Raw genomic sequence first — 22,955 nt, forward strand, 5'->3', positions numbered from 1 at the left:
TGGCAAAAGATAAGGGGAAGTGGCTGATTGACAGCCTGGCAGGGGGGCTGCTGGCTGGTGGCCCTGGGTGGGGGCGGTGGGCACCTTGATGATCTTCTGCAGGTTCCTCCATGTCTCCTCCAGGGCCTCCATGGTGAACCAGGTGTAGGGGTTGGAGGCCACACGGAAGCTCTTGATCTGGCGGTCCAGCTCGGCCAGCTGGCTGAAGTCAGCCTGAGCAGAGCTGAGGGACGAGCGGAAGGCGTCGTGGGCCTCGCGCAAAGCTCTGATCTCTTCCAGGGAGTTGCAACGCACGGGATCGGTCAGATCTTCTTCGGCATTTTCAAACCAGCTGTTAAAGGCAGAGGCCTTTTTGGCGAACGTCAGGAAGAGGTCTTCCACCTGGAAGCGGAGCAGCCTGCGTCAGGGCCCCCGGGGCCGCATGCACCACGCTTGGGCAGGAGGCAGGATAGGAAAGGGGGCGGTCGTTCTGGGGACAGCCAGGGCAAGCCAGGGTGCCCCACTTCCATGTCTCAAAAGGCCTCTGACTTTTTTCCCTCGCTACCCTTTCCCCTCAGTCTGTCTTGGGTGCTTCGGAGGCAAAGGGCCCTCTGCTGGGTTCCAGCAGACTCCGCCGGGGGCAGAGGTCCCCGCAGCCCGACTGGGGGAGCTCTGCAGGGGCCCACTCCTACCTTGCGGAAGTGACTCTGTGCCTCCAGCAACTTCTTCTTCCGGGTGGCCGAGTTGGCCAGAAGCTGGCTCCATCGCTTCATGAGGGCGGCGTGCCGGGCCTCGATGGCCTTTGACTGAATGTGTTTGGCAGCCAGCAGCTGGTCTTTGAGCGCGGTGATGTTGGCGATGCCCTCCTGCTGGAAGGCCTGCAGGCCAGCGTCAAACGTTTCCTGGAACAAAGAGCGGTGGGCCCGATGTGCATGGTCGCCCGGGATGCTAGAAGCCACCCTTCCACAGCGGCTCAGCTCGATGGCACCAGTCTGCTCAGCCAGCCGCCCAGGCCACCCGGTCATCCCCGAGTCCCCACCTTGTCCTGACATCCTCCTGCCCCCTGGGCAGACTGAGGTTCGGGGTCCCCTAGATGTGCCACGCTCTCCCCACCATCTCTCCCCAGAATGAACGGCTGCCTCCCCACGACCAGCTGCGGTCTGCCCTTCGAGAGCGAGCCGAGACGCCTCTCCTTGGGCAAGACCTTCCCCATCAACCCCGGCTCGCGGCAAAGTGAGCCAGACAGCTCTGGGGGTTAAGTCCCCAGCACTTCCCATCGCTCTGCACCCCGGGAGCGCCGTGCGGCTCTAGCACAGAAGCTTCGTCCGGAAGTTCCCCGAGGACCAGAATGATCTTGCTACCTGCCGGGTCCTTAGGGCCTTTCTCAATGGAATATGCCGACCGCCACTCATGCACCGGGAAGCGCTAACCGCATACGTCCCAGTCTGGTCGACAGGGACCACGACTGACCTGTTTGGTGAGCAGAGTCTGAACGGAAGACAGGTCTCGGCCATAATCATCTGTCTTCAGGCTGTTCTCCTTTTCACCTAGGAAATCAAGCATGGGAAACAGGTCAGCCTTCTTGGTACAGTGAATTACGAAGGAAAAAAGAAAACCAAGGTGCACCTATCACCCTGTTGATGGTTAAATTCCAGGATTCCTAACCCCACGCCGGCTGCCCCTTCCTCCCCACAGCCCAGGCCCCACTGGCCAGCTGTAGGGAGAGATCCTTCCAGCTCGTCCTGGATGTGTTTCCACTGCCACTTATGTGACAACAATCCCTAGGGTCACAGGGGTCCTGAAATCCGAGCCTAGCTGCCCTGTGCTCGGGAGCCGAACTGTGCCCAGGCAGCGAGGGGACAGAGCAGCTGGGGGCCCACTGGTGCGCCATCTTGCTTAGCAGTGACACTTACTGCTTCTCCCAGGGTTTAAAGATTCTTGTTTTGTTAACCCTGGTGCTGACCCAGTGCCAGGCACCACGGGGTCCCCCACTCTTGGCCACAGGACATGACTGAAATGGCCGAGTTAGATCATTTCTTCTCTGCAGAAGACCAGCTGCTTAGATAATACATGAGCTACGGCTCTGGAATAATCTTCCCAGCCGGGCGCAGAGAAGAGACTGGGAGCCGGCCGGGCGGGACAGCGCTCACCGATCCAGGACTCCACCACGTCCGCCTTCCAGTTGAACTGAAGGAAGGCCGAGTTCTCCTCAAGCTTGGTCTTCCTCTGGGCGGCAGCTTTCTCCAAGTCTGACACCTTCCCGTTCAAGCCCTTCATCTTTGAAGAGATGTTCTCCTCGTGGTGATTGTTCTAGGCCACAAAGAGAAGGCACACTCGGGTCGGCCTCACGCCCTGCCGTGGCCGGATGATCCACGGCCTCCCTGCCACGGCAGGTCCTCCAGGGCTGCAAGGTGGGCCCTGCGCCTCCGGCCCAGCACCAGCCGCCAGGGGAGAACAGGTTAAAGCTTTTCTAAAGGCAACACGAGTAAAAGCCTTGAGAGGATGACTGCTGGCAATTTCACCGATAAGAACGAGTCCTGAAAAAACGAGGAATGCGCCGAAACATCGCGGCGACGCACTCGTTAGTATGTCTGGTAACAAAAATTAGTAAAAGAGCAAATACTTAAGACATAAAATGTGAGATATCCAAACAGCGGCTCCTAACACAAGCAACAAACACGATGGCTCAGAGAAAGCAGACACTGAAAATTCTTACACCCCAAACACTCGGATTTGGTTTTGGAATAACTGAGTCTGAGAACACACACAAGCCAGCATAGAATTTAGAGAGAAACTCGTGGAAGAAACAGACTGCTGCTGACGGTAAAGCACTGGGCTCCTTTGCTGGCCGCAGACAGTCACAGGCTGGTCCCCGCGCGCGCAGAAAGCGCAGAGACCGAGACGCAGGGCTGTGTGTGGGTGACGGTCAGACACAGACCTCCTCCCTCTCCATACGCGGTCTGGACTGGACATGAGCTTCATGGTAGCTCATTTGCCCATAAGGGTAAAGGAAACAAAAGCTCCAATCCAAACACGGATTTGAACATGCTGTTACCTATGAACCAAATCTTCAGTCTCAAGGCCATGCTGACTACAGCAAATCCCGGGATGAGAAATCTTCTCTACTAGTTACATTTGCAACAGGAGATTAGAGTTGTGAAAAGTTCTTGTCTTCTGGTACCAAACACCTGTCACAGCACCTAAGTGATTGGTGGTGACTAAATGGGGACCTGGAATTCCAATGTGCCACAGACCTGACTTCAGTGCTGGGGAGAAAGCCCCTGGCCCCTCCCAAATGCTCTCTCGCTCGGGGGCTCTTTGACACCCAAGTCTTGTGACTTAAACACACTCATTTCTAAGCCAGCCTGGACAGCAGCCAGGCTTTGTAGAGCAACGAACATCGAGGAATGGGCTCTGTCCTGGGTAGGGGCTGTTCTCATGACGCTTCCTGCATCTCCAACCAGTTCTGTCGAGAGCCTGTAGCTCCCGGTCTCCATGCAAACCTTTCCAGGGTGGATATTCCGGGCAGATGGGTTTTGCCGGGCCCCGGCCCCAGCACGGGAGTGTCGGGTGTGGGAAGTGAGCGTCTCCCCAGCTCACCTTCTTGATGAGGTCCTGTCCGTTGCTGCAGACGTCATTCACACGGTCCTTGTGCACCGTGAAGTCTGTCTCAAAAGCTTCGTGTTTCTTCAACAAGCCCTGCAGTGGAAGAAGAAAGGCCGGTGGCTGAAAGCCTGGCATGGGCTGGTGGGCAGGCCCAGCTGCGGGTCGGAGGGAACCAGAGCTGGACAGCGCCTGCCCTCAGGGGCAGCCCAGTCTAGCTGGGGACTGACGTCGGGGGGTAATCACGAGGGTGGTAAAACCTGGAGGCAGCAAGGGTAACTGGCAGTGAGCTCAGCTGGAGCAGGGACGTCCGGGAAGGCCCTTCGGAAGGGTTAAGCTCTTGCTGAGCAACCACTACAGTGTCCCTCTGTCCTCTCTGGAAGGCCACATAGGAAACAACCCCGTGGAGCTTAAGACAGAACCCAACAGACGGCTTCCCTGAATACAGCTCCTAAGAGACCTTCCAAGTGTCCCCGTCCTCAGTAGACCTGAAAGACTGGAGACCACGGCTCTAGGCGGGCTTCCTGGGGACAGGAAGAGACCTCCCCTAAGCCACCGGAAGCATCCGGACCAGCCGACCAGGGCAGCCACTCTGAGAATGTGGCTCAGGGACCACCCAGACTCTGGGGAAGGCAACCTCTGTCTCCACGGCCGATGGCCCACATGTAGGAACATGGGGCTTTATGGGGTGGGGGTCCCCCCAGCAAGAGAGGAGGCTGTTCAACTAGCCCATGGCTCTGGGCTGTTTGCGACCAGTCGGACCAACGGAACGCAGCATGGCCAATGTCATGTAACATGTGAAGCTAAAACTGGAAGCTTCTCTCTCTGCCATTCTGAGGGCTACCTATGGACACGGGGCAGGGCCGCTAAAGGAAGGGAGGTGTGGGGGTCAGGGGACACAGAGTCGTGCCAGCCATTGGTGACATACTGGCGGCTCTCTCGGCCTGCTGCCGCACCTTGGTGCTGGTGAGGGACCCCCCTTGGGGAACAAGCTACTGTGGCCTGTTGGGCTGTCACAGAGTGTACTGAGGGCAGAGGCTGAGGCACTGACCCCTGGCACTTAGGAATGTGGAAGACGCAGACAAAACCAACTGAAGACACTCAGAGGCCACTGGGCGGGGCCCAGTCCAGGATGACCTGCGTCCTTCTGAGCGGGAACTCTGGACGCAGCGGCCCAGAGAGAGAGCCGAGGGCAGACAGACGCGGAGGGGAGAGCCGTGAAGGGCAGAGACTGCGGTTATGTGGCCACAACACAAAGAGTGCCAGCGAGAAGCTAGAAGACCGGAATGGGCTTCCCCTAGAAGTTGTGGGGAGCGAGGCCCTGTCTACGCCTTGGTCTCAGACCTCCAGCCTACAGGACAGCAACGCCTGCTGTACGACACCCCCGGCCAAGGGCGCGCTGGGGTGGCAGCTGCTGGACCCCCATGGACATCAGGAGCCTGTGGGCTCGGGGCCATCGGCCGTGGTGCATTTGGACAGAGGAGCAGCATCTCTAGCATGAGGTCGGAGAACTGTGACCAAGCGGGAAGGCCCAGGCTGCCGGCCGGGGGCTCTCCCGGCACCAACGCAGCCACTGGACCAAGCGAGGGGCGGCGCGCCAGCTTCTCTGACCTGGACAGCGGCAAGCGTGTCTCCGTAGTCCTCGCTGGCTACAAGCGTCATCTTCTCGTGGATCCACGCTTCTTCCTCTTCCACATTGGCCACAAACTGCTGATACTCCAAGGACTCCTCCAGCCGCTGGCCCCTGATTACAGGACACACCACAGCAGCCACTGATGTCATCCGACTTCAATGCTCACAGCTAATGCATGTTTAAAAACATTCCTGGGGCTCCTGGTGGCTCAGTTAAGCGTCTGCCTTCGGCTCAGGTCAGGATCCCAGCGGCCTGGGATCGAGCCGCACATGGGACTCCCTGCTCGGCGGGAAGCCTGCTTCCCCCTCTCCCACTCCCTCTGCTTGTGTTCCCTCTCTCGCTATGTCTGTCAAATAAATTTAAAAAGGTCAAAAAAACCTCTACAAAAAAAAAGTTGTTTTTTTTTTCCAAACACGGGATAGGACTGGTTCCATCAACCGTTCTGTGTAACGTGAAACAGACACAGGGCTGTTCACATGTGAAGCTCCCGAGCCGTATGCGGGTTCAGATCCACGCAAGGGAACCCACTCGGCATGGGCCAGTCCGGGCGGCTCTGAAACAAGCCGGCTGTGGTGCCCACGCCCAGGACAAGGGTCCGGGAGGCGGCAGAGGGCCCGGCAGCCCCAAGCCTGGCCTCCCACGCACAGCGCCGGCACCCCTTCCCTGGCCGCTCACCGAGCAGCCGCCAGCTGCTTCAGCTCCTTCCAGTGCTCCACGAACTGGGTCAGACGCTGCTGGATCTCCTCCTTGCCAATGGTGTTGTCGTCAGATAGCTTCTTCCCGGTGTCCAGGACACCCTGACAGGTGAGAAATGACAACGGCTATCACCTGCCCTTAGGTGCGTCCAGAAAAAGGCCTCAGCATCAAACCCAGGAGTCCTCTCTTCCGGGTGCGGAACGGGGGCTCTGAGACCCCGCAGACAGCAGGATGCGCCAGGGCAAAGGGTCTCCCTGCCCGTCACCCGCCCCTCACCTGAATGGCGGGCTCGTGGGCCGCCAGTTCCGCCTCCAGCCGCTTGTGCTTCTTCCTCAGGTTCTGCACGCCCGTTAGGTCTCGGCCGTAGTCTTCAGAGCTCACCAGCAGCTTCTTCTCCCTGTACAGCACAGGCAGGCGCTCTGCACCCCAAGTTTTCAACTGGACAGTTTGGTCAGGAGCTGTGACGTCTCCGGACCCCACGTCCTTCACCTACACCTGCCGATCTTGCCACAGAAACCCTTACCAGTCTTCTGGAAAATAAAAGCCTCTATTTCCCAAACGAAGGGCACTGGCATGGGCATGTAGGAGCCCCACCAGGGTCAGGGTGCGCAGGAGAACAAGGAGGCGCCAGCGGGGTCGCCTCACGAGCCCCGCTTTTCCAAACGTGCAGACACCACATGTAGAAATATAGAAAAAACCTGAACAACATTCTCTAAGGAAGCAAGGAAGAAGAGACAGGGTTTTTGTCCTTCAAATATGGTGTTTACAAAATGCTAATCCCCTCTGATTGCAATGGGAGAGGAATTAAAAACAAACAATTCTCCCCTCTTCGGGGACTGACCCCGCCCAGGATATCGGGCTGCCTTTTCCAGAAAGGAAAAGACTCGCTCATCTCCCTGAGGACCCCGGGCAGGGTCTACACAAAGTCTGGCTTCATCATCACCTACTGTTCCCACCCGAGGCCATCGATGGCCCTGTCACTGCACAGCTGGGCAACAGAAGCCGCCAAGGTGTCCCCGGGGGCCAGGTGCTGCTACACTCTGGGAGAGAACCAGACCTCACGGCCAGGCGGCCCAGAGCTCCAGACCCCCCTGGGAGGGTGGCTCCGAGCACCTGCCAGCAGAGGCTCAACGGACATCCCAGAGGACCCGACTGCGAAGGCCCGAGGACACGTACTTGATCCAGGACTCCTCGTCATCCATGTCCCGGAAGAACTGGTGCAGGCGATGTGATTCATTCAGCTTGGCTCGCCGGGAGGCTGCCATGCTCTTGATCTTCTGGAAACGACCGTTGATGGTGTCCCGCTTGTCCTTTACTTGGGAGGTGTCGAAGGCACTGCTGGTCATCAGGCTGTCTGCTTGGCTGTTCAGGTCCTTCAGGCGATCCTGGGGCGGGGGACACAACGGGAAGGGTGAGGAACCTGGCTCTCCCATGACTGTCTGCCTGAAAAGCAGAAGTCTCGAACTCTTCACTGACAGCCTGGCTTTGTGGCGTGCTGGATGTTCTCTCAACGTGGCCTAAGTGGATACCTGGGGTTCTAAGACATCAAAATTATTTTCTTAATGACACAAAGACCCCATCTGCCTTCCTCACTGAGTGGACGCTCGCATGTGGATTTTATTAAATCTCCATCTCAGAGAACGTGTCGGTGTCAGCGATCTGTGTGACACTATGGGAAGTGCACACAAGCACCTCAGCAGCACGCTCAAGTTCAAGGACGGTCCTGAGGAGAAGCCCATGTCCTGAGCCAAGCTGGCTGCTTGTTCTTGTCCTCACGGAAAGAACGATGACCAGACTACGGCCATCCAGACTTTAGCGTCTGACAGAACCTTCTTCGGAAAGACTGAAGTGAAACTGTCACTCTCAGGAAGGCAGAGTCTGCTGCTTCTGATAAAACCTGAACTTTCAGGTGAAAGTGGGAATTCTGGAGGAAGTGCACTGGCCTCCATGAGGGGGACCAGCCACTCAACCAGTGAAGGTTGTCCTGTCGAATGGCTGTGAAGTCCGTGACTGTGACATGGGAGCTCGTGGAACAAGAGGTAATTCTGCTTCAGTCAGAAGGTTTTCCAAATGATTCTGTGACATCATGCACTTAGACGTGCAATGAGAAAAACATTCCATGTCCATGATGGACCAGTGGCTTTTTAATATTAAATGGTATGAAACACTGACGGATCGGGTTTCAGAGTCCACTTTGCAACTAACCATTAAGCACCGTCCATATACTGACTCTGGTGTGAGAGGACCCACAATCATGTGAATGGAAACACTACTCCCTTCTCGAACTCCCTGTGCGAGGCTGGGTTTCCATCGGCTCTGACCGACCCCACACACTGAATTTGGAAGTAGCTACGAGAATCTGGCTGTGTTCTACTAAACCAGACTGAAGAGATTTGCGAAACAGCCAATGCCAGTCTTCTTATGTATCTTGTTTTGGTTTTGGACATGGCTATCGTTCATAAAAAATGCTACTCTTTTTCTCAGACTTACTCTTGATTTTTCATCTTGAAATAATTATGGACTCACAAGAAGCTGCAAAACCAGGACAGCTTCAAAAACCAAAGACCAGGACCGCGCCTGTGTGCCCTTCCCCCAGGCCCTGCCCACAGCAGCAGCTTCCGTGGTGCCCCAGCAAGACCAGGCCACGGACCCCGGTGCAATCCATGGTGCAAAACCACAGATTTCACCAACTGTACGTGCATCCACCCGTGTGCGTGAGGGTGTGCGCCCATAGTGCCACATGACTTCCCCAAGCGCAGAGTCCCATAACCCAAACCAAGCTCCGTTGTTCTGTGAGCACAAGGGAAACCCGTGTCGCTTCCTTGCTGCACCCACCTGCGTCTAACTCCCGGGGACCACTGCTCTGCTTTCCATCTCTCATTCTGTCATTCTCAGAATGATAAAAAAATCCCCTAAGACTGTCTTTTTAAAATTTAACTCTTAAAATTAATTTTTTAATATAAACAGCAACTATCGACAGACAAACCCACATAAACAAACTCTGGCTGGGGCCTTCGCTAACAGCACAGGGTATAAAACAGCCTCAAGGCCACACTGGGAACGTGGCTCGAGGTGCTGGCCGTTACGTTCCTCCCCCACATGCACTGGGTCTCCCCAGGAGTCAGGCACCACTGCGTCCCAGACGGGCCCGGCCCCCTCTGATCACCTCATGGGCAGATATATCCGCCTCCAGCAGCTGGTGTTTCTTCAGCAAGTTGTTCACGGAAGCCAGGTCTTTGCCGTAATCCTCAGACGCCAGCAGGGCCTCCACCTGGAAGGGAAACAGGGAAGGGGAGATGTGACCGTGTGGTGCCCCGTGGGTATGAGGCACAGTGGGTGTTCTGGAAAATCCACGGTGCCCTGTTGTCTGGCCAGGTCTTTGGCCAGCTGCAAGCCTGTCAACCCCAAGTTATGTTGTCACAGTGACTCAGCCCGTATCAGCCCCTGTGGCCTGAGTGCTTCTCCCTTCCTGTTAATCGAATTCAGACTTGAGAGCCTAGAACTTGCGATATCACAGCTCAAGGCAGGGTCCCGGTGCCCTCGCAGAGGTTCAAGGGTGAACTGCGGGGCGATCTCACTTAGGGAGCCCCGCCGAAGAACAGAATCAGCAGCAGCGGCTGAGATTAAAGCACGAGGAGGTCTGGTGTAGACGTCCCACCAGAATGCAGGGAACACGTCAACGTCCACCAAACAGGAATGGTTCAATTATGACAGGACTAGGACGGACCCAACACAACTCCTCAAATGCTTAGCAAGAATTCTTTTTTTAAAAGATTTTATTTGTATATATGACAGGCAGAGATCGCAAGTTGGCAGAGAGGCAGGCAGAGAGAGAGAAGGAAGCAGGCTCCATGCTGAGCAGAGAGCCCGATGCAGGGCTCGATCCCAGGACTCTGGGATCATGACCTGAGCTGAAGGCAGAGGCCTTAACCCACTGAGCCACCCAGGCGCCCCTTTAGGAAGAATCCTTAATGATTCAGGATAACACTCCCAAAACACACTCACGAAAAATTATATTCTGAGATCAACTCCATATACAAACAGAACTACGCTACTGTTGATGGAAATATGCGTAGACTGGAGAGAAATATTAACGGTAGGCTCCAAAAATTTCTTTTCCCGAATTTTCTCCTGACTCTGGCTTCCTGACTTAGCTGCTACGTTGGTTTCCACCCAGGCAGAGTCTCTAGAGCTACCGCCACACAGACCCTACTGTCGCTCCCTGTTCGCATTCCCACGGAGACAAGCGAGCCGCTGCCTAATTCCTATCAGCGCTTTCTTCTGGAAACTTTCATTCCCTCTGACCCCTTAGAGCACAAGACTCTGATAAGGAAGATTCTGTGGAAAGGGGTGCCTTTTTTCATGGTTTGGAGCTGACTGACTGTCCGGTTATCCCAAACGACCAGAACCCCTCCGCTGGTGAGAGGGGAAACCTGCCATTACCTCGGAAAGCCAGAAGTCGAAGTCCTTGATGCCGGTGTTGAAGTTCTGCTGTTTGTTGGCTTCTTTCAGCTTCTGGCTCTTCTCCGCTGACTTCTGCACCAGGAACTGCCACTGGTCAGCTAAGGCAGCCAGTCGAGCCTGGCGAAGAGAAGGGGCCATTAGAGATGGGGAAGTCCAGGAAGAGCCCCTTCTCTGAAAGCTGAACAATTCGTGGGGAGAGAACAGACAGCCTCATGGGAGCCCTTCTTACCAACTCCCCATCGGTCATGTAGGCAAAAATCTTTATCTGCTTTTGTTCTTTTGTTTTTTGTTTTTTTTTTTAGGATTTTATTTAATTATTTAACAGAAAGAGCGAGCGAGTGCACAAGCAGGAGGAAGGGCAGAGAGAGAGGGAGAAGCAGGCTCCTTACTCAGCAGGGAGCCCAACGTGGGGCTCAATCCCAGGACCCCGGGATCATGACCTGAGCCAAAGGCAGACGCTTAACGACTGAGCCACCCAGGCACCCCCATCTGCTTAGTTCTTAAAGCCATATTTCAAAGTCGTCACCACGCGGCCCGTACCTTGACAGCATCCTCACTGCCCGCACAGGCCCCGCGCTCGATGAGGGAGTTGCCCGTGTCGATGACCCCGCGGATGCGGTCGGCGTTGGCGTGTAGTTCTGCTTCGAAGGCCTGGTGCTTCTGGTGCTTGCTCTAAAATTCCAGAAAGATGACCTTTCAGAACCAGGTCCTGTGAGGTTACCTCCGTTTAGGGAAGAGGGAGTCTCAGAAACTTAAGACAACTGGGGGCAAGTGTCAACATTTCTTCTAGAAGGCAGTCATGGCATTTGTCAAACAGTGTGGGGTTCAGCCTGCTGGGAGCAGGGCAGAAGGACCTGGCTGGGAGAAAGGAGATGGACCAGCTCAGGAGCAGGGGAATGGAGTCAATTCTTCAATCAGCGGGGAGGGAAATCCGAGAATTGAGTACTTTCTACCATTCTGCAGAAAACGCCAGCAGCCAAGGGCAGTGTTTAAACTACTTGGACATCAGTTTCCATCCACAACCTTCTCCTCCACGGACAGACGATCTTAACAGGTGACACACACCTGGCTCGCCTGTCATACACATGAGGCCGTGATCACTCTGGCTGGCAGGCGGACTCTCTGCCGACAGGCGAGCATCTACAGCTGCCCCAGACCTGGACTTTGCGGCCTTTTGTAGCTGTCATTAACCAAAACTCCTGAGCACTGTTAAAATCCAAGCTTGACTGGAGGTAGGAAATGACTTTTGCTAAGGAAAGAGAGGGCTGGGAGAAGGCTCCTGATGCTAGGTCTCAAGGGGATTTTCAAGAGTCTGCAAAGCAAGAGAAGGCACGGGAAACACTACAAGACAATGCAAGGACACAGCTGTGACACAATTCTGGGTGAGAAAGGCAGGGTCTCGGGGGATGTTATTTGGGGGAAAAGAACTAAAAGAAAAAAAAAAGTACGGTCAGGGAAGGATTCTGCATCAAATGTTTCATTTCAGGGGCAGCAACTGTCGAAGGACGGAGCCGCCCGGTGGGCGGAGCGCGGTGCCCACATCGGGCGGCCGCCTTCCGCGTTCCGCTGCCCGAGTCCGAGCAGGGTCTCAAATACCCACAAACCCTGATGCGAGTCCAGTTCCTGCTTCTCTTTCTTGCTCTGATCACTCTTTGGTTCCAACCCCACCTATCCCATTTCTTCATTTCTTCGATCCGTTTAAAGCACCACCTGGACTACATTTTCACCGAAAAGTCCCCTACGCTGCCCCCCGCGCAACAACGTCCCTCTTTTTCCTTAATCTCTCACCCCTGGCTCCGGTCAGCTTTGGAAGCAGATCATCTGCTTCCCTGAGGCAACTTAACTGTCTGTCTCCAGGGACCAGCACCTCTGATGGCAGCCTGGCTGCGTCATCAGACTCGTACCACGCCAGACGCCTTGTCCTCGGCCACCGAGAACCGGGAGCACAACTCCATACAGAAAAAACTGATTAATCCTTTTTTTTTTTTTTTTTTTTTTTTAAAGAAGCACCTCTGAAAAGCCAGTAGTTAACTACTGCCCCCAAATAAAACATCGTACAGAACTTGCCTAAGTGACACATGGGGACAAGGGAGGGGGTGCAGGGGTGCAGGCTAATTACGACAGAGAAAGCCACATCCCACAGGGACACTTGGATGGAGTGTGATGGGTCATTAGAAATGAGAAGCACGCGTGAGGAGACGCCAGCCGACCACGCGAGGCCACGACAAGGATCTACGCAGAGGGACACAAACACTGGAGCGCATTTAACTAAAAAACTCTTGAAGAAGATTAGAAACTTACCAGCAGCTTGGAAAGCTACAAAAACAGATTAAAATAACAAGAGTTCAGTACACGGAGGTGAAAAGTACATATCCGCTACTAAACAGAGGCTCACTCTGTTGTCCTTCCCCTGGGAAGCTCGGCGTGGGGCAGAGCTGCTAGAGGGGATGCCGCACACTTCTCTAGCGGACACAGCCTCCACGGGGACAAGTGAGGAAGGCACTGTCTCACATCGGGTCATTTAGTGACACCTCTCCGCGGGCTGAGCTTCTTGGAATAACCTTGGCTGGCTTCCACAAGGACACAGGAAATGGTTCTCTAGGTGGAGCCCCCACAGCTGAAGCTGCCTTCTTTACCAGAACCTGTCCCGACACCAAGGCTGCCTTGGGGACGAGCGGCCACTTGGCTCTGCTCACCTGGATGTTAGTTGGGTCCTTGTAGGACTCATCGCTTGCGGTCTGTAGTTTCTCACTGATCCACGCCTCGATCTCATCCACGTCCCGGCTGAACTGCTGGAGCGTCTGCGATTCTCCTAGCTTCGACCTCTTCTCAATCATCTGGGCTTTTAGGCGGCGCCACCTGGGATGGTGAAATGGAACCCAAGCGTGAAGCTCGCGGAGAGCAAGACGGGCTGGGGGGTCCCCCGGGGCCCGTGAGCGCGCGCAGCACCACCCCCACCGACACGCACCTGTCCAAAACCTCGTTGCGCCGGCTGCAGATGTCGCCCTTGGCATAGTGGCCGGCGGCGACGAGCTGCTCAGCAAAGGACTGCAGGGCGGCGATCTTCTCCTCCTGTGGGCAAACAGAGGCATGAGGCCAAGACGGGCGGGCGGGCGGGCCCAGCCTTGCACGGGCCGCAGGTCTTGCACAGAGAGTGGCTGTTCTGGGTGGCCGTGCCCGAGCCGGCGCCGGGATCGGACTACGCTGACACTTTAGAAGCTAGAGAGCAGAGGCCAGGAGAAGCTTGATTTCGACCACTAGCAGAGTTTAACTCAAGATGACTCCAGGTCACCCTGGGGACAGGGGCTAGGACACCAGGAGTTGTCACACACAAAATCAAGCTGCTTGTCATATGGGTGCCAGATTTTCAACAAAACGAGCTATAAATCAAAGAGGTGCCCATCTTCCCGAGCTGTTAGCGCTCAGGCGTTCTCTCTCCTCACCAGCACATTTGTGATTCTGCTTTGACAATACGTTTTTTCTGCGAGGCATCCCAGTTACTAAAACCTCACAAGTATCAGAACTTAGAAGTTCTAAAAAGCATCCAGGTCCATATGCGCTTTCCCACAAGGGGGGCCGCTCTTCCTTCGTGTGGCCAACAGCAAGTCTCTTCGCTTCAGGGAGCCACCAAGGCTGAGTTGGGCACGTCAGGGACGAGTTTTTATTCTAGTCGTTGAGACGGAAAGCGGCAGCAGCCCCCGAAGAGAGCCGTCCATCTGGACAAACCTACACCGAGGAGAGAAAGGCCTCACCTGGACGTTGATGGCTTTGTCGAAGTCCTCGTGTTTTTTGATCAGAGCCTCCACGCTGTCCAGCGAGTCTCCTTTGTCCTCGGTATTCAAGAAGGCCTCGCGGGCAGCCATCCAGTTCTCAGCTTGCTCGCAGTCCCGATGAAAGAGCTAAAGAAAAGGAGGCAGGTGGGCAGATGGGGCCGTCGGCCACGAAGCTCCCGGTTCGAAAGCCCATGGCAAACAGGAAGCGACGTCCTGTACGCACCTGCAGCTCGAGGCACTGATCCAACATCATCCTGCGCTGAGCCCAGGCCTTCTCCAGCCCCGCGCGCTCCCGATCTAGAATATCTAGTTTCTCCTTGACCTCTGGGCTGGCGTAGTGCCCATGAGCCAGCAGCTGCTGCCCAAACTGCTCAAAGGCCTGGAAAGTGCCAGCCCTGGCATCGATTTCTGTCCGGTGCTCCTGCCAAGAGGAGGGAAGGGGTTAGGTAACCGGCACGAGATGCCCACCGCCCTGTCAACCACTGATGCGTGGCTAGGGTGCTGCTGGCGGCAGGGGGGCGGGGAGGGCGCACAGTCTTCCTAGCCCAGCAGCACAACACCCCCACCACCACTTGGTGGGCAGAGCCCCCTACCTGGTGTCGTTCCAGCAAAGCTTCAGCTCCGGTGACATCCCTGGCGAGCTCGTCTGAGGACACCAACCCTCGTATTCCATTGATCCAAGACATGAGGTCCCTGGCAAGCAGACACAGAGGAACAGCGATTACATTACCTGGCAAGCAGGCTTTCTGCCCAGGAAAAGAGAACCACACAATTCCTGTCTCAGAAGATTATTTGGGGTCAAGTAGTTAATCTACTAAATGATTATTCAGGGTCAACTAGTTAATCTACTAACCGGCTAATCTACTGAATGGTTAACTAGTTATAATCCGCATCTCTGGGCAAAATATTTCAAAGCCTCTTGTTCATCCTATTGAGATGTTAAAAAAATTAAAAACGACAACAAAAGACTGAGCATTCCTCAGAAATCAACACACTAAACTTGTGACTAAGATCTTCCAGCTGTAAAGTAGGTTTGACACAAGCAACAACTATGGTGGGGTTTTCCACAACTTCGGAGGAAACACTTTTCTCTGAGCTTGCAGCAGTCCTGGGCCCACGCAGGCGCTGAACCCAGCTTCTGACCGATGTCTGCACGTGAGGGCACAGAAATCAACGTGTGAGGTCACAGGTCCTATCCTAGAATTCCTTTGATCAGATACACCCAGGATCGGCAAATCCAGAGACGGAAAACAGACTTGATGAGGAGAGGAGAAAGGGGGGTGACTCCTCATGGTGCTCGGGGTGCTCTTCTGAGGCGGTGGAAAGTGTCATAACTTCAGAGAGGTAGTACTCGTATAACACAGTAAGATTACCAGTGAATGACATCCTTTAAGACACATAACTGTTCTGTTATTTGATTTTTACCTTGAAAAAAAAAAGAAACCGGAAACCAAAAACCCAACTGAGGACCTCCTACCAGAGGCCTGGGAAGGGGAAGCGCATCACCTGCCCAGCCCAGCCCCGCACACCTACGTGTGGATAAAACACACCTACGTGTATACCCCCGTGTGCACACACCCGTTGTGAAACCCTTGTAAGCACAGAAGCGTGCCACAGAGAAACACCTGTCCCGAATGGGTGCCAGGGACCAAATTCTACCTCACCCGCCGGTGGGGCACTACGTAGCCTTAAAAAAGCTTGAGGCCCTGGTCATGGGACATCCCGCTAGACACCCAGCCTCGACCCTTCAAAACCGTCAGTGTCATGAAAGACAACATGCAGAGGGCGGAGGGGTCAGGCGACCACTGCCACTGCGATGGGAACTCTCCGCTGGACCCTGGACCCAAACACAAACCTGGACTCGTGAACACACATTTGAGACGACCGGGAGAACCCGAACCGGGACTAGGTAAGCCGTTGCTGTGCTGGCCTTGGACGTGAGGGTGGGGGGTGGAAACGCGGGGCACGCAGGAGGCAGAGGCCCAGGTATTTAGAGGAAAAGGGCCGCGTTATCTGCAAAGCACCGGCAGCCGGGTCAGCAACACAGAAGCGTGTGTCCGGCGGCAAAGCCAACTGGGGGCTACCTGCGAAGGGTGTCAGCCGGGTTCCTGTTTCATCCTTTCTATTTTTCGAAGACTATGAAGTTTCTCTCACTAAAACAGGTTTGCGAAAGAGACTACGGTACATCTGTAGTAAGTGAGAGAGACGTCGAAGGCAGAAACCGAATGCCATCCGGCGGGAAACGGTGCGCATGTGGACAGGGACGCGGAGACTTCCTCTGGCACGGGGGAGCCAGACGATGCCGCCTCGCCCAGAGGGACCTGCCCAAAGCGAATGACCGCCCACCGGCTTCACGCCTCCTACCGGAAGTCACTGAGGAAGCGCTGCAGGTCGTGGGAGTCGCCCAGCTTGGCCTTGCGCTGGTCCGCGCGCTTCCCCAGGCTGCTCCACGCCTGGTCCAGCTCCGTGCACTTTTCCTGCAGGTCCTCGGCTGACTCGGGGTGGGACTGGATCAGGCGCTCGGCCGTCTCCCCCAGCGAGTTGACCTGCGGGAGCAAGGTGGCGGCACGTGAGGGAGCTGCGCTCTGCCGAGTGGAAGAGTCGCGCTGCCCGGGGCCCAAACGTCCCCCACCCTGCCACCTCTCACCTTGTCGCCGAGAGCTGCGAGGTCACGCTCAAAGCCCTCGTGCTTGCGCTGCAGGGCTTGGACACTGGCCAGGTCGTGGCCGTAGTTGTCAGTGTTCAGAGCCTGATTCTTCTCCTCAATCCACTCTTTGGTCTCATCCGCATCTCTGTGGGGAGGCGCGCAGACGGTGACGGACTGCTGGGCACAGCAGCTACCACCAAAAGCTCCACGAAGCAAAAAACCCACATTCGCTCCCTCCCTCCGTCTTTACTGAGCAGTGCACCCCGGGACAGGTGTGGTCCCAGACGCCAGAGCACGGAGTGAGCGGAGGCAGCCCGTGCAGGGACCGCCAAGGGCAACCCACTGCAGCCCGGAGCTGCCCCTCACCTGTGGAACCTCTGCACCTCGTGGGCGCTGCCCAAGAGCTGGCTCCGCTCCTCGGCCAGCTGCTGCAGGGACCGCCAGCGCTCGTTCAGCTCCTGCAGGAGGACAGCGGTCAGCGCGGTTGCACCCAGGCCAGCCTCCAACACGCGGCCCAGAACCAGAGGACTGGCGCTCGGCTTGCAAGGAACGGCCAGAGCATGGACGATTTCCTGTCTCCACCCTTCCCAGCACGATATAGTACAGACGCGACAGCACAAATCCAGAAGCTGAGGACTGCAGCAAAGTTAGCCACGTCTGATGGCCTGAATGCTCCGTGAGCATCTGACCTGGAATCATCTCGAAGGCCGCAGGGACATGCAGCCGACTCAGCCTCCCTCTCAGCTCCAAGCTGCCGCCTGGAGCAGTTGCTTCATCAGCAACTACCCTGCGGGGGGCGTCTCACTCCACCCCTGTCCTGATCTCAGGGTTCTGGGCCTGGCCTGAGTCTGGCTCCCTGCTCAGTGGGGAATCTGCTGCCGCCTCACCCTCTCGCCCTCCCATACATGAGCTCTTTCTCAAATAAATGGACAAAAATCCTTACAAACAAACAAACAAACAAACAAAGGAACTAGCGTGTGGATGAGTCCCAAGCCCCGAGCCCAGCCACACCCCATGCCACGGCAGGCCACGTGGGGCCCGGTGCTTGAAGAGACAAACACTGGGGGGACCTACACTTCTTGCAGCTCCTGGCCCTACTAGAAGGGAAGGGAAGGCTAATTTTACCACTAAGAGCAGGTGAGTTCTTGAGCCAGGGAAGGCCACCCAGCCACCCTGCTGTGGGCGGAGAGCAGGCATTTCCCCAGGAAAACCTCGCAGCCGGGACAGCGACAAGTGCAACAGCTCGTGTGATGACTTAGGACAAGAGCTCTGCCATAGTCCGGAGAAGAAGAACAGGGAGGGAGACTGGGAGACGAGGGGGCTGGCCAGTTTCTTACCTTGATGGAATTAAAGGTGGCCACGGTGTGAACCATCAGACGAGCAGACTATGGAGGGAGGAAAGCAAAAGAGCAACGCTAATCCCGTGTCTGCCAATTACGGCACAATTCCAAGGAGCAAGTGCCATTCATTAGGTCTCAGTCATCAACCAAAATTGTCTTAAGGGGACACGGTCAAAATGCTGAGCAGAGCCACAAATAAAGGATTAACCAGTGGAAAGGCACAAAGCACCCAAGTGCACAATTTAACTAAGTTCACTGGATGAAGAGTCAAGAGAGAGTGGTGACAACCACAATTAAAACAGCTGGCTGGGGCGGGGGCGTCTGGCAGGCTCCGGCCGGGGAGCACACAACTCTTGATTTCAGGGTTCTGAGTTCAAGCCCCACACTGGGTGTAGAGATTGCTTAAAAATAAAATCTTAAATACACACACATAAAACCCCCCAGCTGGCTGACAGGAAACAGAGCTCAATGTCTAAGTATTAGTGTTGTTCATATTGCAGAATAGGCCAGAAAACACCCAGTTTAACAAATGCTGGGAGTTGAGACTGTTTATGCCTAAAAATGCCAAGAACCTCATATCTCTTCTTGGCTATCGGGCTGCTCGTCTTTTTAACAGTGTCCCCCTTGAACTAAGGGCAACAGCCTTACCAGATAGGGGCAAAAAACCCCAAAACAAAACACAAAGACCAGTGAATTAGCTTTCTTCTCACCAAGGTACAAATCAGACATTCCTTGGGATCACAGAACCCACCAGTTTTATGTTTTAAAAAAAATCCCACATTACAATACCGGTAATCTTCAAATATATTAAGAAAATCAGGGGCCAAAAGCTGGGATGTGGGGGAGTCGGGCTCATCGGTGCTGCCGTGACACGCCCAGGTGACATTTTCAACCGGTGTGGGTGTGTACAGGTTCAAAAAGTACACACCTTTGTCTCCAATCCGTTTTAGAAATAAAAATTAAAAAGAAAACTCGTATGTATTTGTTTGGTGGCGTTGGTGTTCACAAAGCCACCTGAAGCACACTTCCGAAAACACGCCCGTTACCAGAAAAACCAGGAGGGGAGACGGGTGAGGATGTTGCCCACTCACATCACCAATGATCATACCCCGCAACCTAAAAATAATTACGATTGAAAACAAGGAGAAAAAGCTGAATCGAAGAGAAAAGTCATGCTCCCCCCCAGTGTGAAACCTCTTTAATGACAGAAACATCCGGGCCAGGAGGGGTGCCCTAGCCAAGCACCCTGTGTCTGTCTGGAATCGTGTCTGTCATGGAAGATACATCTCTTTCTACTCCTCCTTCTACATCTCTCTGCAGGATCTGGTATCTTCTAAGAAGCATTTCTTAGGCCCCTGAGGAAAGTGGCTAGGCAGAGGTCAGTTTCTTGTCCCTGTTCTGTCCTTCGGGACTGCAATCCCATGGGTGCAACCACGCCTAACCACGCAGGGCCACCGTGCAGGCTTTACTCTGGCAGTGACAGTATACAAGGCCATCTAACCGAACTCGTCCTGAGCACCTGCACGGAACACCTGCTTCTTTTTACTAAGGGCTACATTTTAAGACATGACAGAATCAAAGGATAGAATGCCAGGGTCAAAAGGAAACCAGCCAACAACTCCAGAAATGACCAGAGACTCCCAACATGCCCAAATCCTCAGAAATAGACACACCAGAAAAAAACATAAAATATGTCTATTCCTGAAAACATAACTGGCAAGGGAGTTCCTACCTTCCACGGGGATGCAGTCTTGGAATCCGTGTCATCCTGCTTAGGGGAGAGGCAGACATTAGGAAGCCATGCAGAGCAGAACAACTCAGCCTCCCCACCTCCCATCCATGGTTGGGGGTCTCTAGAGCCATCAGCCAGGGTAGCATTTCCCTGAGATCAGAAACTGACTGCTGCTCAGAGCACACCACAAGGCAGCTTGAGGGAAGGGAAGCCAATAAACAGGAGAGGAAAATTTCTAGTCTTTTATGAAGTGGACAAAAATGAAGAGAATGAAGAAATTTAGTAAGAAAACCACCAACTCTTGTCTCTGTCCTACTCACTGGATTCTTGGAAAAAGGATAATAAATAAACATAAAATAATTGCTGTGGAAAAAGCTTTAGAAAACTGAAGAGAACTTTTTTTTAATGGTCTTCAGGAGAATGGCAAATTAAAACCTGTTTCTGCTCTTCTTTCTCTTCCACAGATTTTTACCAACAAAAGGCCTCTCTGAGGTTTGGGGATGGAAATCCGTAAGAGGTTCATGACTGTCTATTCTTCCCCCAAACCTACCCTTCCTCATGTTCCAGATTCCACACAGACTTACCCTGGGCATCATGCCACACACCTCCTACAAGGAAAGAAGGAAACGAGTTTCATTATTCGAGAAAACACGCAACTTTCTGTGACACTTGTTACTGTCAAACCCGGACACGGGGACAGAATCACAAGACAGACAAATTGCCCCAAAGAGCTTCTTAAGAGTCTGACAGACTGTTTATATGCAAGACCTTTTATTCATTTAAGAAATGGGTAGGGTAGGTGGCTCTGTGGCGCAATGGATAGCGCATTGGACTTCAAGAAATGGGTAAGGTTACTACTAAGGGCCATGTAACAGCAAACAAGGGACGCCTGGGTGGCTCAGCTGGTTAAGCGTCTGCCTTCAGCTTGGGTCATGATCCCGGAGTCCTGGGATCGAGCCCCACATCCGGCTCCCTGCTCAGCAGGAAGCCTGCTTCTCCCTCTCCCACTTCCCTTGCTTGTGTTCCCTCTCTGCCGGTGTCTCTCTCAAATAATAAAATCTTTAAAAAATAATAATAAATAAGGACGCCTGGGTGGCTCAGTGGGTTAAAGCCTCTGTCTTCGGCTCAGGTCATGATCCCAGGGTCCTGGGTTTAAGCCCCGCATCAGGCTCTGTGCTCGGCAGGGAGCCTCCTTCCTCCTCTCTCTCTGCCTGTCTCTCTGCCTACTTGTGATCTCTGTCAGATAAAGAAGTAAAATCTTTAAAAAAAACAAATAATAAAAAATAAAGAGTAAACAACTTTCACGACATGAAACGGGCACATGGAGAAGACAGGAGGTAAACGAAATGGAGCCAGAGAGGACCTGACCACACGTGGGCCAGCACAGTGCGCTACGGGACGCCACGTGCTGGGCCCAGAAGGGCACAGGAAGGAGCCACGTTCCTTCCCGCCGGCACACGGCTCCATGCGAGCCCGGGGTACTCGCCTGCTGCTGGACGGCCTGCACCTCCTCGGCCATCAGACCTTCGGACTCCAGGTCTTCAGCCACCTTGTTGATGTCCTTTAGCCGCGACTCATTGGCCTTTAGATCCTGTAAAGCAAAACCCGTAACAGCTAAGTCGCTAAGAGTAATACAGAGGAGGAGGCGAGCAAAAGAGGTTCAAACTACAGTTTGAACCTACAGGGTTTCTGTTCACTAGGTATCCTGTGAACCAGTTTCTCTATTCCACGGGAGTCACCTAAACCAGGAAGTCCTGACTGTGGCGATTGAGGAAGCAAGGCAACAATAGGGCACTGACTGACAATGCCTCGTCTGCAATCTGCCTCATCAACGGTGGTTCATACGCCATGATTCTGTCAGGATGGGAATTTGTGTTCCGCTTTCTTCGGAGGAACATGTTTTTAAAATGTGCTGAAATTCTAATGACAGCTCCTGGGGGCGGGAACGACAGCCCCTCACCCACATGAACTGGTTATGAAACTCTTGAAGTGGGAACGAGAAATAAGATGTGGTTTAGGCACACAGTGGAGACCCATTCAGCCATAAAAAGTTGTGGAGTCCCGACACCAGGGAGGCAAGAATGAACCAGGAAAACACGCTGCTCCGTGACAGCCGCCGGCAGTGAAAAGTCACGTCATACAGGAGTCCACATGTACGGAATGTCCAGAATATGTCAATTTGGGGACAAAGGGCCAGGGATCCCGGGAAGGATGCTGTGCTGAGGGCGCAGCTCCCCCGTGACACGGGAAATGGCCCGGGACCAGAGAGGTCAGTGGCTGCGCCGCGCGGCACTTTCAAACCGCCTACTTGAAAAACGCGTAACCGTGTGTTGGGTCCACTTTACCCCAATTACAAAAAGTACTTTAACATGTTTTTGTCTTTTAAGTTCAAAAGCTCTTAAGAGAATTAGAGAAAAGCGCCTCGACTTCCGTGAGGCTAATTCAGCCAAAGAAAAATTCCGGCTCATGTCCCCGTGACGCGGCTCCCCGGCGGGCCAGCGCCACCGGGGCCCTGTGGGTTCCCGTGAATTTCAGTCACGAGGCCGGCACGCCCTCGGGCTGCTCATCAGAGGCCAGACCGCCCGTACCTTCTGGAAGTCATCGAACTTCTTCTGCAGCACCTCGACCTGCTCCAGGTCGGCGCCCACCTCCTCGCTGGTCAGGGCCGCCTCCTTCTCGTTGATCCACTGCTGCAGCTCGTTCGCCTCCCGGAACAGCATGAAGCGCTTGCAGCTCTTCTCCAGCATGGCCTTGCGCTTCTCGCCCAGCTCCAGCAGCGAGTGGTACCTGCGGGAGGCGGGGAGGGTGACAGAGGGGGCGGGCAGGCCGTTAGCTTCCCACGGACGCTCGCCTACGGCCAAACCACCAGTGTCTCTGAGATGCGGGTCCAAGGCCATGAGTGTGTTGCGATGGTGCCCGGGTGACAAGGTGTCAGAACACAGATGAGGAGGCGGCTCCTACGGGCCCGCGCCACAGCCTCGGGGATGAGTGCCCACGGTGCTGGTCGCCACTGGGTGGCTGGGACAGCCGGCACACTCATCCCTGGGCCCACGTGGCCCCGAGAACATCACAACCACAAATGACTGGA

At 54.6% G+C, this 22,955-nt stretch overlaps 1 protein-coding gene across 16 annotated transcripts in view; it reads right to left on the reverse strand.

Annotated features, from left to right (window-relative positions):
• Nucleotides 1-22,955, reverse strand: part of SPTAN1 (spectrin alpha, non-erythrocytic 1) — a 61,587-nt gene that overhangs the window by 5,287 nt on the left and 33,345 nt on the right. For 5 of the 16 annotated variants that reach the window (XM_059142899.1, XM_059142902.1, XM_059142908.1 and 2 more), the window contains 26 exons: nucleotides 22,456-22,654; nucleotides 21,354-21,458; nucleotides 20,452-20,475; nucleotides 19,868-19,906; nucleotides 18,133-18,180; nucleotides 17,162-17,253; nucleotides 16,796-16,940; nucleotides 16,513-16,694; nucleotides 14,742-14,841; nucleotides 14,372-14,569; nucleotides 14,128-14,274; nucleotides 13,344-13,447; nucleotides 13,072-13,234; nucleotides 12,677-12,691; nucleotides 10,916-11,047; nucleotides 10,355-10,492; nucleotides 9,078-9,182; nucleotides 7,088-7,296; nucleotides 6,188-6,308; nucleotides 5,891-6,012; nucleotides 5,194-5,326; nucleotides 3,580-3,678; nucleotides 2,130-2,289; nucleotides 1,450-1,526; nucleotides 672-881; nucleotides 85-381 (listed from right to left, as the gene is read on the reverse strand). In XM_059142899.1, coding sequence (XP_058998882.1) covers nucleotides 85-381; nucleotides 672-881; nucleotides 1,450-1,526; nucleotides 2,130-2,289; nucleotides 3,580-3,678; nucleotides 5,194-5,326; nucleotides 5,891-6,012; nucleotides 6,188-6,308; nucleotides 7,088-7,296; nucleotides 9,078-9,182; nucleotides 10,355-10,492; nucleotides 10,916-11,047; nucleotides 12,677-12,691; nucleotides 13,072-13,234; nucleotides 13,344-13,447; nucleotides 14,128-14,274; nucleotides 14,372-14,569; nucleotides 14,742-14,841; nucleotides 16,513-16,694; nucleotides 16,796-16,940; nucleotides 17,162-17,253; nucleotides 18,133-18,180; nucleotides 19,868-19,906; nucleotides 20,452-20,475; nucleotides 21,354-21,458; nucleotides 22,456-22,654 — 3,364 coding nt within the window. The remainder of the gene's footprint in view (nucleotides 1-84; nucleotides 382-671; nucleotides 882-1,449; nucleotides 1,527-2,129; nucleotides 2,290-3,579; nucleotides 3,679-5,193; nucleotides 5,327-5,890; nucleotides 6,013-6,187; nucleotides 6,309-7,087; nucleotides 7,297-9,077; nucleotides 9,183-10,354; nucleotides 10,493-10,915; nucleotides 11,048-12,676; nucleotides 12,692-13,071; nucleotides 13,235-13,343; nucleotides 13,448-14,127; nucleotides 14,275-14,371; nucleotides 14,570-14,741; nucleotides 14,842-16,512; nucleotides 16,695-16,795; nucleotides 16,941-17,161; nucleotides 17,254-18,132; nucleotides 18,181-19,867; nucleotides 19,907-20,451; nucleotides 20,476-21,353; nucleotides 21,459-22,455; nucleotides 22,655-22,955) is intronic. The other 11 variants (XM_059142910.1, XM_059142903.1, XM_059142909.1 and 8 more) reach the window with 5 other exon arrangements.

The sequence above is a fragment of the Mustela lutreola genome, chromosome 12 (genome assembly GCF_030435805.1).
Source record: "Mustela lutreola isolate mMusLut2 chromosome 12, mMusLut2.pri, whole genome shotgun sequence".
Classification (NCBI taxonomy): Eukaryota; Metazoa; Chordata; class Mammalia; order Carnivora; family Mustelidae; genus Mustela; species Mustela lutreola.